This window comes from Danio rerio, chromosome 18 (genome assembly GCF_049306965.1).
Source record: "Danio rerio strain Tuebingen ecotype United States chromosome 18, GRCz12tu, whole genome shotgun sequence".
Classification (NCBI taxonomy): domain Eukaryota; kingdom Metazoa; phylum Chordata; class Actinopteri; order Cypriniformes; family Danionidae; genus Danio; species Danio rerio.
In genome coordinates, this window is record NC_133193.1 from 48764076 (window position 1) to 48779737 (window position 15662).

Below are 15662 nucleotides of genomic sequence, written 5' to 3' on the forward strand. Positions count from 1 at the left end.
CAAAGAAAAAAATGTAAATATGCAACTACAACTAAAATATATAATAGATGTGCAAACATCTATTTGTAAAAGCTCTTGTACAAACTCTGTTTGTAAAAGAACAAATTTTCAGCAAGTATAAGACAGTTCACAGTGGCTTCTAACGACTTTTTTTGGTTTTCAAAATAACAAAAAACATCCTTAAGGTGCAAATTACCACTCATATTAACCTTGGAAAAGTAATATAAAATCATTCCAAAACGATGATAATGGAGGATGAAACCTGCAAAACAATATATAAATAAATAAATACGCAAATTAATAAATTAATGAATTAATCCACAAATTCCAGCATAAATAAATATATAAATAGTGTGGGCATATTAAAAATTTAATTAATTACACGCATGTTGGGGGAATAAGAAAATGCTAAACTGATACTGCACTATTAAATTATTTATATATTTATTTATGCAGGAATTTGAATGAATGAATGTATACATAAATCTAATTCCTGCATAAATAAATATATAAATAATTTAATAGTGCGGTGTATCAGTTTAGCATTTTCTTATTCCCCCAACATGCGTGTAATTTATTAAATTTTTTATAAATTCATTCATTCATTCATTCATTTGCTTGTCAGGTTAGTGCCTTTATTAATCTGTACCTGTACCATATTTATTTCTATGTTTGCTTATTTTTTATTGTTTTATTTATGCAGGGATTTGAGAATTTATTGTCTGATTTATTTCTATATTTGCATTTTTATTTATTTATTATTTTATTTATGCAGGGATTTGTGGATTTATTTACTCATTTATTCATTTATTTATTTGTGTATTTTTTGTTTGTTTTTGCAGGTTTCGTCCTCCATAAATGACAAATGTCATCAAACTCATTTTTACAAAAGGTGCAAATATTAGCAACATCACAGTACTTGGACAAGAGTGTTTTGATAACAGGGGTAAATATTGTGCAAAATTTTAAAGTGCACCTTTTTATTTTATTAGAAATATCAAATGTATATGGTAATAACCATGTTTTCCTCCACTGAATGAACTCCAGAAAAACATTCCTCTAGCAGTAGTTGAGTTTTGTGACGACACTAACATTCTATTAAAACTCATTACGTGTGCATGACGTGTGGCCATTTAGAACGCTGTAGAACTCGCGAATTTAGACAGACTTCTGAACATTGCAGTGAAAATCACATTACGATCATTACTCTAACGTTTTTTACTGTATCGTTACATCTGGAGTTTGATAACAAACCTACAATGGCTTGCGCTCAATCCCAACAACAAAGAGAACTGGCATTTGCAGCCCAGTTAGCTGCGAAACTTGCAGTACCACACCTGGAGGAGGACGACGGTCTTCAATCAGTCGTCGCCAACTTCATGTGGAATCTGACAGAGCAGTATGTCTATCACTTTTTTACTTTTATTACACGATAATGTACTGTTATAATAACTAGAAACCGGTCAACCGGATCCTGCATAGTTATGAAGTAAATTGAGCTAGTTTCATTTAAGAAAATTAATAGCTAACCGTGCGTTAACCTTAGCTAGTTTAGCTTGAAGTAAAAGCTATTATGGATTTGGCCATAGTCAATAGGCTGATGTTATATAAATTAAGGAATTTGTATGATTAAATTAAATATTACAGTTTTAAATTAATCAAGATATTAAATAAATACATATTGTTTCTTATACTGGCATTTTTTTGTGCAGTGGTTGATATGCTGATTGTTATAAATGTATAAAATACCCATATATATTAGCTTATATAAAGTAATAACTTGATTACACCTGTAATACTAACAATTGTTTGTTCTTAGGAATCTGGAGGTGGTACAGGCGTCGTTGAGCTACCCGGTAAGTCTACCTTTCCATATTATTAATTAATACATGAGTTATGTCTCTTAGATTTTGGGGATGTTCTTTGAGTTTCTGTTACTTCTTATAAGCTAGTAAGTCCAGCATGATCTGGTTAAAGACAGTTTTTTATTAAGCACAACACAGATGAAGTGGTCAACGTGTAAACAAATGGCTTGCTAAATATTATGCAGGATTCATGAATGAGGTATGAAGACAAATATTGGTCAAATATGTATTAAACAGTGTTTAAAAATAATATATAATAAGAAAACATTCAGCTTAAAAACTCAAGATCAACTTAAAAACTCAAGATGATTGAAATCCAGAAATAACTAAAAGTGCAACATTAGTAGCAGGCTATTAATTCTACCACCATATTGATAAAGTTATTGTTAAAAATGATAAGGGCAAATATATATATATAATTTATATGCCTGTCAGCATCATGCAAGTATTTGTGGCATAACATCCCAAGTGAAAAATTACTATAGTAAAGTATAGTAAATACTATAGTGTTGTTAAACCATACCATAGTAAAAGTGTATTATCATTATTAAACAGGTAAGTGATATTCTAAGTCAGTCTCTCTCTTTTGTATATTGCAGTGCTGTATTTATACCATAGTAATTGTAGTGTATTGAGTGTGAGATGGGACTCACATATCAGGAATGTATGGATTTTGTGTTGCCCACTCTTTGGATAACCTTGAGTTGTTTGGTTGGCCATCTGTTTGTTTCTAATAAGTCTCCTGTTTTCCTTACTGCAGACTAGTTCAGTAAACAGAAAGAAAGTTGTAGAAAACTACATTATTGCATAATTTGTTTATATTATTATAATTGCTGTGTTTCTATAGCAACTACAAAATGACCACAGATTAATTAAAGTACTATTTTCTATAAAATGCTATAGAATTTTAGGGATTACATTTGAATTAATTGTAAAATAAAAGTAAATAAAAAGTAGAACTGTATATTAAATTTGATTCGATATGTGCTTAGATATGATTCCAGTGTTTATGTTTTATGTCATTAAAGGTCCTATGAAATTGTTAGTATCAGTATTGTTCGATTTTAAGATATCTATTAGCTAATGTGCTCCAAAGCTGTGACAAAATCTGTGTGTAGAAGATATAAAACAGATATAAACATGTAAGTTTGTCACTTCCACCCTAAATGGATCAACGGTTTTATTCAAGTCAATTACTTCAGTTTTTCGTCAAATCTTAACCAATCAAATGCTGTCTAGTATCTGGCATGCCCCGCCTCCTTCAAGACATTCGCTTTTCATTTGATGCGCTTGTTCTCAACCACTCTCACTGGGAGAGGGGTGATAAAACAAAAAGCTATTGGCTGTTTTTTTTAAAGGGGAGGAGCTACACTATGTCCCACCCTCTTATTGTGTTTCGTTTGAGATTACATCAAACATAGAATAACAATGCGTATTTCATAGGACCTATCAATCTACGATAGACCTAAAAACATCTCACTGCATTGTTTTTATGTTTCCACAGTTCTACAGACACCAAATCGATCAAATGCTGACGTCTATTGTGAAGTCAGCCACCACCACCGTATCTGATTTACTGCCCAAACTGTCAGAGATAACAGGTGTGAGTCCGTCAGCAGTGGTGAACCCGACATCCTCATCCAGTGAAGACCTTTATCAGGACACATTGAGCATACCAGATATCCTGAAGGTGGAAAAACTGCCCTTCATGCATCCCCTTGAAAGCTTTTACGGGATCACAGTGGAAAGTCTCATGGCAGACTGCAGCTTCCTGGACTCTTTAGGAGAAGTCAGTTTGCAGTCGTCTGAGCTCCCTGGAATTGTTGTGGAACATGTTCTCCATCGGGTCAACATGGTGATGCATAACAATGTCCTGAAGGTCAACTTGGCATCATTGTCATCGTCATTCCTTTATTTCAGCCCTGATGAGTCCTGCAGTGCTATTGGAGAGTTGTTGATCAATGGAGTCATCCAAAAGCTCCGTTATTTACATCACTGCATCACTCCAGCAGCGGCCGCAACAGCAATCGGCACCGTTCTCGCTTCAATTCAGGGCCAACTTCCAACTGCCCATAGACAGAGTCTATCGGTGGAGGTCACAAGCAATGTGATCGAATACATAACAGAGGATGTCATTCGCTATTGGTTAAATGATCCCATTGAGGGGTCCAAAATTTGGAAAAGTGAAGACGTCCCTGTTCTGAGGCCAACATTTCAATCCACTGATTGTGGATTGTTGTTCCTGCTGACGTCAGATCAACTGTCATGCAGGCCTAAAACAGAAGCAACCACTTTATTTGACTCCCTGATGACCAATCGTTGCAAGTTGCAGTGTAGCAATCACTTCACTGGCAACAGTAACGATTCCGCAGTTTCAGATCGTCTGCATCAGGGACTTGCAGATTTAATGAACTGCCTCATCAGGCGCGAGACGCTCCTTCAAGTCAGACTGACCACGAAAGAGTTTCTTCGATATTTCGTGGAGGAGCTTGTGCACAGGCTTTTTGTGTCCTCTACCTTTCCGTGTCCTTCAAATCTGCCTGAAAATACAACACCGATGTCCTTCATCATCAAAGAAGCAGACTCCGGTCTGACGGTGGTGGATCATATGACAGCGCTGGTGGTCAGTCAAGTATTTGAGCTGCTGGCAAAGAAATATCCAGTGAGCGAATCTGACGAATCTGAACCGAAAACCAAAGAGGTCTCAGTTCAGGCGGAACCACCGAAACTGACCTTCAAGGAGAAGTTGAGGAACATGAAGGAGAGAATCCTTAAAAAGGTAAGCTTAAAGGGGAGTTATTATGGGTAAATCACTCTTATAAGGGGTTTAAACACAGCTGTGTGGCAACGCACGTCATGACTTTGTCAAGTTCGATGCGATCCTGGATTAACATGTTGATTCTGAAACATAATTTTTGTTGGAAAATGTAATCCATATCTATTCCCTACTCCTAAACCCAACTATAACTGTAAATTATTCCCAAAATCAGAAGGGAATAATAGCTGGATAACAATCATGTAGAAGTGCATAAACCTGAACAGTAAACATATCCCTTAATTCTGATTGGCTGATTGGAATGTTCTTCAAGATCGATGTTAATCCAGGAACATATCCTACTTGCTCTGTTAAAATAGTTGGGTTAAAATACCCCAACATATAACCCAACAATAGATAATTAAAGCACCTTAACAACTATGGGATATTTTATTCCAATGCATTGGGTTATTTTGATTAAATGTTATTTTTTCCATTCTGGTATTACTATCGAAGTACTACTATTATTTTCGAATTATGGCTCTGTGAATTATTGAATGTTTCTGCTGGGTCCTAAAGGCGAGAATGACAGCCGAATATCCCAAATATGTGTATCATTTTCTTGACAAAAAAACTGTAGAGATGAACACGGTAGAGAAGTGTGCGTTTGTATTATCAATAATTAAGAGTGCTGGTGAAACTAATTGAAAAGACACGACACGGATAGGTAATTTGATAATAAAAATAAAAATAATATTATTACGTTAGAGCTTAAATAAACTTTACAACGGAAAAACAACATTAGGCACGCATATTAATACAGCTGTTCTGTGTCAGTTAAACCAGTTGACTGTTGAAATTCAAAATTTTAACCAAACTGGGTGAGTTATTAAATACATAACCTAATAAAGGTTAAAAATAACCCAACAAAGCATCAAATATTTAACTCAACTGGTTGAGATATTATTAAATAACCTTCTAAAGGTGTAAAATAACCCAATAAAGCACCAAATATGTTTAATGAAACCATTGGGTTAAATAAATAACTCAGTGTTTTTTAGTGTGAGGTATGAGTTATACAAATTATTTGTGTTTTTTTTTACTTATTATTATTACGCTTGAATTAATTGAGTGTTATTTCTTTGCAGCTTAACAAGCCCTTCACATCCAAAAAGGGCAGCAAGAAGAAGAAGAAGGACAAGGCTGAAGCAAAGGCAGAGTCACAAAAACCCAAAAAGAAGAAGTCACTTTTTGGGATGACACTTTTCTTCTCTGTGAAAGTGAAGAGTTAATGATTTCACTCCTGCTGTGCATGAAACTGTAAATATCATTTTGATGTGTTTATTGTCATATTTGTGTGACATCCTAATAAAAAAATGTTCAAATAAATAAAAAGACTCCCTCTATGAGTTTTGTATTTACTATATGGATATTCAGCCATTTGAGGTTGCTCTGAGGTAAAACAACAACAGAACAGGCAGCTTAGGGGACACCAAAACATTTTTACTACAAAAATACTCCCTTAGTAATGACCAAACCAACTTGAACATTAGATTTAGTGTCCTCCCTAATCAGATTCCCTGCTTCAAATCATTTGAATATAATGCACACACCGGCCACTTTATTAGGTACACCTTACTAGTTCCGGGTTGGACCTTCAGAGCTGCCTCAATCCTGTGTGGTATAGATTCAACAAGTTACTGGAAATATTCGTCAGAGATTTTGCTCCATATTGACAAAATATTATCACGCAGTTGCTGCAGATTTGTCGGCTGCACATCCATGATGCGAATCTCCCGTTTCATCATCCAAAGGTGCTCTATTGGATTGAGTTCTGGTGACTGTGGAGGTCATTTGAGGACAGTGAACTCATTGTCACTACCCTATTCACCTGTACCACATGTCTTTGGGACTGTGGGGGAAACCGGAGCACCCTAAATGAACCGCCAACTTATCCATCATATGTTTTACACAGTGGGTGCCCTTCCAACTGCAACTCAGTACTGGAAAACACCCATACACACTCATTCACACTCATACACTACGGCCAATTTAGTTTATTCAATTCACCCATAGCGCATGTCTTTAGATTGTAGGGGAAACGGGAGCACCCAGAGGAAACTCAAGACAACACAAGGAGAACATGCAAACTCCGCACAGAAATGCAAACTGATCCAACAGAGACGAATCAGCAACTTTCTTGCTATGAGGCAACAGTGCTAACAAATGGGCCACTGCGCCATCCTGGATGCATTCATGATAGAAAAAACTCATACACCTCTAGGTTGCCTTTTGAGGTTGATTAAATCTGAATTGAAGTGAATTTCGAGGACTTCCTATGAGGTCAAAATTGTTCAGAAAGCATTATCATTTTAAGGGGGAGAAAATTCAATTCATCTTTATTTCAATAGCACTTTTGCAATGTAGATTGTGTCAACGCAGGTTAACATAGACGATCATAGTAAATTGAAACTGTCAGTCCAGTTTTCAGAGTTTAAGTTCAGTTCAGTGTGGTTTAATTTTCACTGCTGAAAGTCAAAACATTGAAGAGCACATCCATCGATGCGCAGCTCTAGGGTCCCGAACCATGCAAGCCAGTGGCGAGGAACAAACTTCACCAATTTGTGAGAGTGAGGAAAAAAAAAACAAGAGGGAAACCTGGCTCAGGTGGGCACGACCATTTCTTCTATTACCAACGTCTTGTGCAGAGCTGCAGTCTAGGCAACGCAGGCTGGAGAGCGCTGGATGTCCATCGTGGAGAAGCTGCAGATGGGAGAGGTCACCGGCTGGTGTACAGGCTGGGCCACAGGATCAATGCGGAGACTCGTCTGTCTGTCACTGCGGTCTTACAGGAATCAGTCTCATGCTCTTCACTCCTCCAAGATCATCACAGCAGCTGCTCAGGACACGGCCTGGTCCAGGATTATGGAAACCTTGAGAATGATTAAAAAAGACTAACCAAAATAGAAAATGGTTCATGATTAATCAAATGTGGCAACAGACAGTTAACATTAGCAGTTAAAGTTAGAAAACATCTTAAATCCTTCAAAATATATCAGTACAATGAAAAGCTGGATATAATTAGTGAGTATAAACAACTCCAGTGAAATACCAAACTAGCCTAAACAAAGAAAAAAATGTAAATATGCAACTACAACTAAAATATATAATAGATGTGCAAACATCTATTTGTAAAAGCTCTTGTACAAACTCTGTTTGTAAAAGAACAAATTTTCAGCAAGTATAAGACAGTTCACAGTGGCTTCTAACGACTTTTTTTGGTTTTCAAAATAACAAAAAACATCCTTAAGGTGCAAATTACCACTCATATTAACCTTGGAAAACTAATATAAAATCATTCCAAAACGATGATAATGGAGGATGAAACCTGCAAAACAATATATAAATAAATAAATACGCAAATAATAAATTAATGAATTAATCCACAAATTCCAGCATAAATAAATATATAAATAGTGTGGGCATATTAAAAATTTAATAAATTACACGCATGTTGGGGGAATAAGAAAATGCTAAACTGATACACCGCACTATTGAATTATTTATATATTTATTTATGCAGGAATTTGAATGAATGAATGTATACATAAATCTAATTCCTGCATAAATAAATATATAAATAATTTAATAGTGCGGTGTATCAGTTTAGCATTTTCTTATTCCCCCAACATGCGTGTAATTTATTAAATTTTTAATAAATTCATTCATTCATTCATTCATTTGCTTGTCGGGTTAGTGCCTTTATTAATCTGTACCTGTACCATATTTATTTCTATATTTGCTTATTTTTTATTGTTTTATTTATGCAGGGATTTGAGAATTTATTGTCTGATTTATTTCTATATTTGCATTTTTATTTATTTATTATTTTATTTATGCAGGGATTTGTGGATTTATTTACTCATTTATTCATTTATTTATTTGTGTATTTTTTGTTTGTTTTTGCAGGTTTCGTCCTCCATAAATGACAAATGTCATCAAACTCATTTTTACAAAAGGTGCAAATATTAGCAACATCACAGTACTTGGACAAGAGTGCTTTGATTACAGGGGTAAATATTGTGCAAAATTTTAAAGTGCACCTTTTTATTTTATTAGAAATATCAAATGTATATGGTAATAACCATGTTTTCCTCCACTGAATGAACCCCAGAAAAACTTTCCTCTAGCAGTAGTTGAGTTTTGTGACGACACTAACATTCTATTAAAACTCATTACGTGTGCATGACGTGTGGCCATTTAGAACGCTGTAGAACTCGCGAATTTAGACAGACTTCTGAACATTGCAGTGAAAATCACATTACGATCATTACTCTAACGTTTTTTACTGTATCGTTACATCTGGAGTTTGATAACAAACCTACAATGGCTTGCGCTCAATCCCAACAACAAAGAGAACTGGCATTTGCAGCCCAGTTAGCTGCGAAACTTGCAGTACCACACCTGGAGGAGGACGACGGTCTTCAATCAGTCGTCGCCAACTTCATGTGGAATCTGACAGAGCAGTATGTCTATCACTTTTTTACTCTTATTACACGATAATGTATTGTTATAATAACTAGAAACCGGTCAACCGGATCCTGCATAGTTATATAGTATATGAAGTAAATTGAGCTAGTTTCATTTAAGAAAATGAATAGCTAACCGTGCGTTAACCTGAGCTAGTTTAGCTTGAAGTAAAAGCTATTATGGATTTGGCAATTGTCAGTAGGTTGATGTTATGTAAATTAAGGAATTTGTATGATTCAGTTAAATATTACAGTTTTAAATTCATCAAGATATTGAATAAATACATATTGTTTCTTATACTGGCATTTTTTGTGCAGTGGTTGATAAGCTGATTGTTATTAATGTATAAAAATACCCATATATATTAGCTTATATACAGTAATAACTTGATTACACCTGTTATACTAACAATTGTTTGTTTTTAGGAATCTGGAGGTGGTACAGGCGTCGTTGAGCTACCCGGTAAGTCTACCTTTCCATATTATTAATTAATACATGAGTTATGTCTCTTAGATTTTGGGGATGTTCTTTGAGTTTCTGTTACTTCTTATAAGCTAGTAAGTCCAGCATGATCTGGTTAAAGACAGTTTTTTATTAAGCACAACACAGATGAAGTGGTCAACGTGTAAACAAATGGCTTGCTAAATATTATGCAGGATTCATGAATGAGGTATGAAGACAAATATTGGTCAAATATGTATTAAACAGTGTTTAAAAATAATATATAATAAGAAAACATTCAGCTTAAAAACTCAAGATCAACTTAAAAACTCAAGATGATTGAAATCCAGAAATAACTAAAAGTGCAACATTAGTAGCAGGCTATTAATTCTACCACCATATTGATAAAGTTATTGTTAAAAATGATAAAGAGCAAAATATATATATAATTTATATGCCCGTCAGCATCATGCAAGTATTTGTGGCATAACATCCCAAGTGAAAAATTACTATAGTAAAGTATAGTAAATACTATAGTGTTGTTGAACCATACCATGGTAAATGTGTATTATCATTATTAAACAGGTAAGTGATATTCTAAGTCAGTCTCTCTCTTTTGTATGTTACAGTGCTGTATTTACACCATAGTAATTGTAGTGTATTGAGTGTGAGATGGGACTCACATATCAGGAATGTATGGATTTTGTGTTGCTCACTCTTTGGAGAACCTTGAGTTGTTTGGTTGGCCATCTGTTTGTTTCTAATAAGTCTCCTGTTTTCCTTACTGCAGACTAGTTCAGTAAACAGAAAGAAAGTTGTAGAAAACTACATTATTGCATAATTTGTTTATATTATTATAATTGCTGTGTTACCATAGCAACTACAAAATGACCACAGATTAATTTAAGTACTTGACTATAGTATGGTTCAAAAACACTACTATTTTCTATAAAATGCTATAGAATTTTAGGGATTACATTTGAATTAATTGTAAAATAAAAGTAAATAAAAAGTAGAACTGTATATTAAATTTGATTCGATATGTGCTTAGATATGATTCCAGTGTTTATGTTTTATGTCATTAAAGGTCCTATGAAATTGTTAGTATCAGTATTGTTCGATTTTAAGATATCTATTAGCTAATGTGCTCCAAAGCTGTGACAAAATCTGTGTGTAGAAGATATAAAACAGATATAAACATGTAAGTTTGTCACTTCCACCCTAAATGGATCAACGGTTTTATTCAAGTCATTTACTTCAGTTTCTCGTCAAATCTTAACCAATCAAATGCTGTCTAGTATCTGGCATGCCCCGCCTCCTTCAAGACATTCGCTTTTCATTTGATGCTCTCAACCACTCTCACTGGGAGAGGGTTGATAAAACAAAAAGCTATTGGCTGTTTTTTTTTAAAGGGGAGGAGCTACACTATGCCCCACGCTATTATTGTAGTCGTTTGAGGTTACATCAAACATAGAATAACAATGCGTATTTCATAGGACCTATCAATCTACGATAGACCTAAAAACATCTCACTGCATTGTTTTTATGTTTCCACAGTTCTCCAGACACCAAATCGATCAAATGCTGACGTCTATTGTAAAGTCAGCCACCACCACCGTATCTGATTTACTGCCCAAACTGTCAGAGATAACAGGTGTGAGTCCGTCAGCAGTGGTGAACCCGACATCCTCATCCACTGAAGACCTTTATCAGGACACATTGAGCATACCAGATATCCTGAAGGTGGAAAAACTGCCCTTCATGCATCCCCTTGAAAGCTTTTACGGGATCACAGTGGAAAGTCTCATGGCAGACTGCAGCTTCCTGGACTCTTTAGGAGAAGTCAGTTTGCAGTCGTCTGAGCTCCCTGGAATTGTTGTGGAGCATGTTCTCCATCGGGTCAACATAGTGATGCATAACAATGTCCTGAAGGTCAACTTGGCATCATTGTCATCGTCATTCCTTTATTTCAGCCCTGATGAGTCCTGCAGTGCTATTGGAGAGTTGTTGATCAATGGAGTCATCCAAAAGCTCCGTTATTTACATCACTGCATCACTCCAGCAGCGGCCGCAACAGCAATCGGCACCGTTCTCGCTTCAATTCAGGGCCAACTTCCAACTGCCCATAGACAGAGTCTATCGGTGGAGGTCACAAGCAATGTGATCGAATACATAACAGAGGATGTCATTCGCTATTGGTTAAATGATCCCATTGAGGGGTCCAAAATTTGGAAAAGTGAAGACGTCCCTGTTCTGAGGCCAACATTTCAATCCACTGATTGTGGATTGTTGTTCCTGCTGACGTCAGATCAACTGTCATGCAGGCCTAAAACAAAAGCAACCACTTTATTTGACTCCCTGATGACCAATCGTTGCAAGTTGCAGTGTAGCAATCACTTCACTGGCAACAGTAACGATTCCGCAGTTTCAGATCGTCTGCATCAGGGACTTGCAGATTTAATGAACTGCCTCATCAGGCGCGAGACGCTCCTTCAAGTCAGACTGACCACGAAAGAGTTTCTTCGATATTTCGTGGAGGAGCTTGTGCACAGGCTGTTTGTGTCCTCTACCTTTCCGTGTCCTTCAAATCTGCCTGAAAATACAACACTGATGTCCTTCATCATCAAAGAAGCAGACTCCGGTCTGACGGTGGTGGATCATATGACAGCGCTGGTGGTCAGTCAAGTATTTGAGCTGCTGGCAAAGAAATATCCAGTGAGCGAATCTGACGAATCTGAACCGAAAACCAAAGAGGTCTCAGTTCAGGCGGAACCACCGAAACTGACCTTCAAGGAGAAGTTGAGGAACATGAAGGAGAGAATCCTTAAAAAGGTAAGCTTAAAGGGGAGTTATTATGGGTAAATCACTCTTATAAGGGGTTTAAACACAGCTGTGTGGCAACGCACGTCATGACTTTGCCAAGTTCGATGCGATCCTGGATTAACATGTCGATTCTGAAACATAATTTTTGTTGGAAAATGTAATCCATATCTATTCCCTACTCCTAAACCCAACTATAACTGTAAATTATTCCCAAAATCAGAAGGGAATAATAGCTGGATAACAATCATGTAGAAGTGCAGAAACCTTAACAGTAAACATATCCCTTACTTCTGATTGGCTGATTGGAATGTTCTTCAAGATCGATGTTAATCCAGGAACATATCCTACTTGCTCTGTTAAAATAGTTGGGTTAAAATACCCCAACATATAACCCAACAATAGATAATTATAGCACCTTAACAACTATGGGATATTTTATTCCAATGCATTGGGTTATTTTGATTAAATGTTATTTTTTCCATTCTGGTATTACTATCGAAGTACTACTATTATTTTCGAATTATGGCTCTGTGAATTATTGAATGTTTCTGCTGGGTCCTAAAGGCGAGAATGACAGCCGAATATCCCAAATATGTGTATCATTTTCTCCCCCCAAAAAACTGTTGAGATGAACACGGTAGAGAAGTGTCCGTTTGTATTATCAGTAATTAAGAGTGCTGGTGAAACGAATATAAAAAACACGACACGGAGAGCTCATTTGATAAAACAAAAACTATATTATTGCGCTAGAGCAAACTTTTAAACTGCAAAAACAAATTACGTACGCATATAACTCCAGCTGTTGTGTGTCAGTTAAACCAGTTGACTGTTGAAATTCTAAATTTTAACTCAACTGGTTGAGTTATAATATAAATAACCAAATAAAGGTTATAAATAACCCAACAAAGCACCAAATATTTAACCCAACTGATTGAGTTATTAATAAATAACCTAGTAAAGGTTGAAAATAACTCATCAAAGCACTAAATATGTTAAACTCAACCCTTGGGTTAAATAAATAACTCAGTGTTTTTTAGTGTGAGGTATGAGTTATACAAACTATTTGTGTTTTTTTTTTACTTATTATTATTACGCTTGAATTAATTGAGTGTTATTTCTTTGCAGCTTAACAAGCCCTTCACATCCAAAAAGGGCAGCAAGAAGAAGAAGAAGGACAAGGCTGAAGCAAAGGCAGAGTCACAAAAACCCAAAAAGAAGAAGTCACTTTTTGGGATGACACTTTTCTTCTCTGTGAAAGTGAAGAGTTAATGATTTCACTCCTGCTGTGCATGAAACTGTAAATATGATTTTGATGTGTTTTATTGTCATATTTGTGTGACATCCTAATAAAAAAATGTTCAAATAAATAAAAAGACTCCCTCTATGAGTTTTGTATTTACTATATGGATATTCAGCCATTTGAGGTTGCTCTGAGGTAAAACAACAGCAGGACAGGCAGCTTAGGGGACACCAAAAACATTTTTACTACAAAAATACTCCCTTAGTAATGACCAAACCAACTTGAACATTAGATTTAGTGTCCTCCCTAATCAGATTCCCTGCTTCAAATCATTTGAATATAATGCACATACCGGCCACTTTATTAGGTACACCTTACTAGTTCCAGTTTGGACCTTCAGAGCTGCCTTAATTCTTTGTGGTATAGATTCAACAAGGTACTGGAAATATTCCTCAGAGATTTTGCTCCATATTGACAAAATATTATCACACAGTTGCTGCAGATTTGTCGGCTGCACATCCATGATGCGAATCTCCCGTTCCAGCATACAAAGGTGCTCTATTGGATTGAGTGTTGATTGTGTGTGTGAGGATTGGTGTGTGTTGCCTGTTTGTTGATTTATTAATGGTAATATACTAAATCAATATTCAATGAGATTAATAAACAGTTATTTCCAGATGTGACGTGACGTGTTCAATCATTCATTTTCTTTTTGGCTTAGTCCCTTTATTAATCTGGGGTCACCACAGTGGAATGAACCGCCAAATTATCCAGCACATGTTTTACGCAGCGGATGCCCTTCCAGCCGCAACCCATCTCTGGGATGCCATCCATACACACTCATACACTACGGACAATTTAGTCTACCCAATTCACCTGCACTTTATGTCTTTGGACTGTGGGGGAAACCGGAGCACCTGGAATGAACCGCCAATTTATCCATCATATGTTTTACACAGCGGATGCCCTTCCAACTGCAACCCAGTACTGGAAAACACCCATACACACTCATTCACACTCATACACTACGGCCAATTTAGTTTATTCAATTCACCTATAGCGCATGTCTTTAGATTGTAGGGGAAACCGGAGCACCCAGAGGAAACTCAAGACAACACGAGGAGAACATGCAAACTCCGCACAGAAATGCAAACTGATCCAACAGAGACATGAATCAGCAACTTTCTTGCTGTGAGGCAACAGTGCTAACCACTGAGCCACTGCGCCATCCTGGATGCATTCATGATAGAAAAAACTCATACACCTCCAGGTTGCCTTTTGAGGTTGATTAAATCTGAATAGAAGTGAATTTCGAGGACTTCCTATGAGGTTAAAATTGTTCAGAAAGCATTATCATTTTAAGGGGGGGAAAATTCAATTCATCTTTATTTCAATAGCACTTTTGCAATGTAGATTGTGTCAACGCAGGTTAACATAGACGATCATAGTAAATTGAAACTGTCAGTCCAGTTTTCAGAGTTTAAGTTCAGTTCAGTGTGGTTTAATTTTCACTGCTGAAAGTCAAAACATTGAAGAGCACATCCATCGATGCGCAGCTCTAGGGTCCCAAACCATGCAAGCCAGTGGCGAGGAACAAACTTCACCAATTTGCGAGAGTGAGGAAAAAAAAAACCTAGAGGGAAACCTGGCTCAGGTGGGCACGACCATTTCTTCTATTACCAATGTCTTGTGCAGAGCTGCAGTCTAGGCACCGCTAGGCACCGATGGACGTCCATCGTGGAGAAGCTGCAGATGGGAGAGGTCACCGGCTGGTGTACAGGCTGGGCCACAGGATCAATGCGGAGACTCGTCTGTCTGTCACTGGGGTCTTACAGGAATCAGTCTCATGCTCTTCACTCCTCCAAGATCATCACAGCAGCTGCTCAGGACACGGTCTGGTCCAGGATTATGGAAACCTTGAGAATGATTAAAAAAGACTAACCAAAATGGAAAATGGTTCATATTTCATCAATCGTGGCAACAGACAGTTAACATTGGCTCAGGTTAA

General features: G+C 36.5%; 2 protein-coding genes across 2 annotated transcripts; both read left to right on the forward strand.

Annotated features, from left to right (window-relative positions):
- Positions 1-1127: 1127 nt before the first annotated feature.
- Positions 1128-6026, forward strand: LOC141378675 (uncharacterized). Its single transcript, XM_073929678.1, has 4 exons — positions 1128-1399; positions 1820-1856; positions 3370-4644; positions 5769-6026. The coding sequence occupies exons 1-4, from the start codon at positions 1260-1262 to the stop codon at positions 5910-5912; spliced, it is 1596 nt and encodes a 531-aa protein (XP_073785779.1). The 5' UTR covers positions 1128-1259; the 3' UTR covers positions 5913-6026.
- Positions 6027-8874: 2848 nt separating this feature from the next.
- On the forward strand, positions 8875-13800 carry si:dkey-34o23.3. The gene is made up of 4 exons (XM_068214851.2): positions 8875-9146; positions 9576-9612; positions 11149-12423; positions 13540-13800. Exons 1-4 carry the CDS (start codon positions 9007-9009, stop codon positions 13681-13683), a joined length of 1596 nt encoding a protein of 531 aa, XP_068070952.2. The 5' UTR covers positions 8875-9006; the 3' UTR covers positions 13684-13800.
- The last annotated feature ends 1862 nt before the right edge of the window (positions 13801-15662 follow it).

Coding starts and splice junctions, on each gene's coding strand:
- LOC141378675 (XM_073929678.1), top strand. CDS start 1,260: ATGGCTTGCGCTCAATCCCAACAACAAAGAGAACTGGCATTTGCAGCC. Junction 1,400..1,819: donor ATGTGGAATCTGACAGAGCA/GTATGTCTATCA, acceptor GTTTGTTCTTAG/GAATCTGGAGGTGGTACAGG. Junction 1,857..3,369: donor AGGCGTCGTTGAGCTACCCG/GTAAGTCTACCT, acceptor ATGTTTCCACAG/TTCTACAGACACCAAATCGA.
- si:dkey-34o23.3 (XM_068214851.2), top strand. CDS start 9,007: ATGGCTTGCGCTCAATCCCAACAACAAAGAGAACTGGCATTTGCAGCC. Junction 9,613..11,148: donor AGGCGTCGTTGAGCTACCCG/GTAAGTCTACCT, acceptor ATGTTTCCACAG/TTCTCCAGACACCAAATCGA. Junction 12,424..13,539: donor AGGAGAGAATCCTTAAAAAG/GTAAGCTTAAAG, acceptor ATTTCTTTGCAG/CTTAACAAGCCCTTCACATC.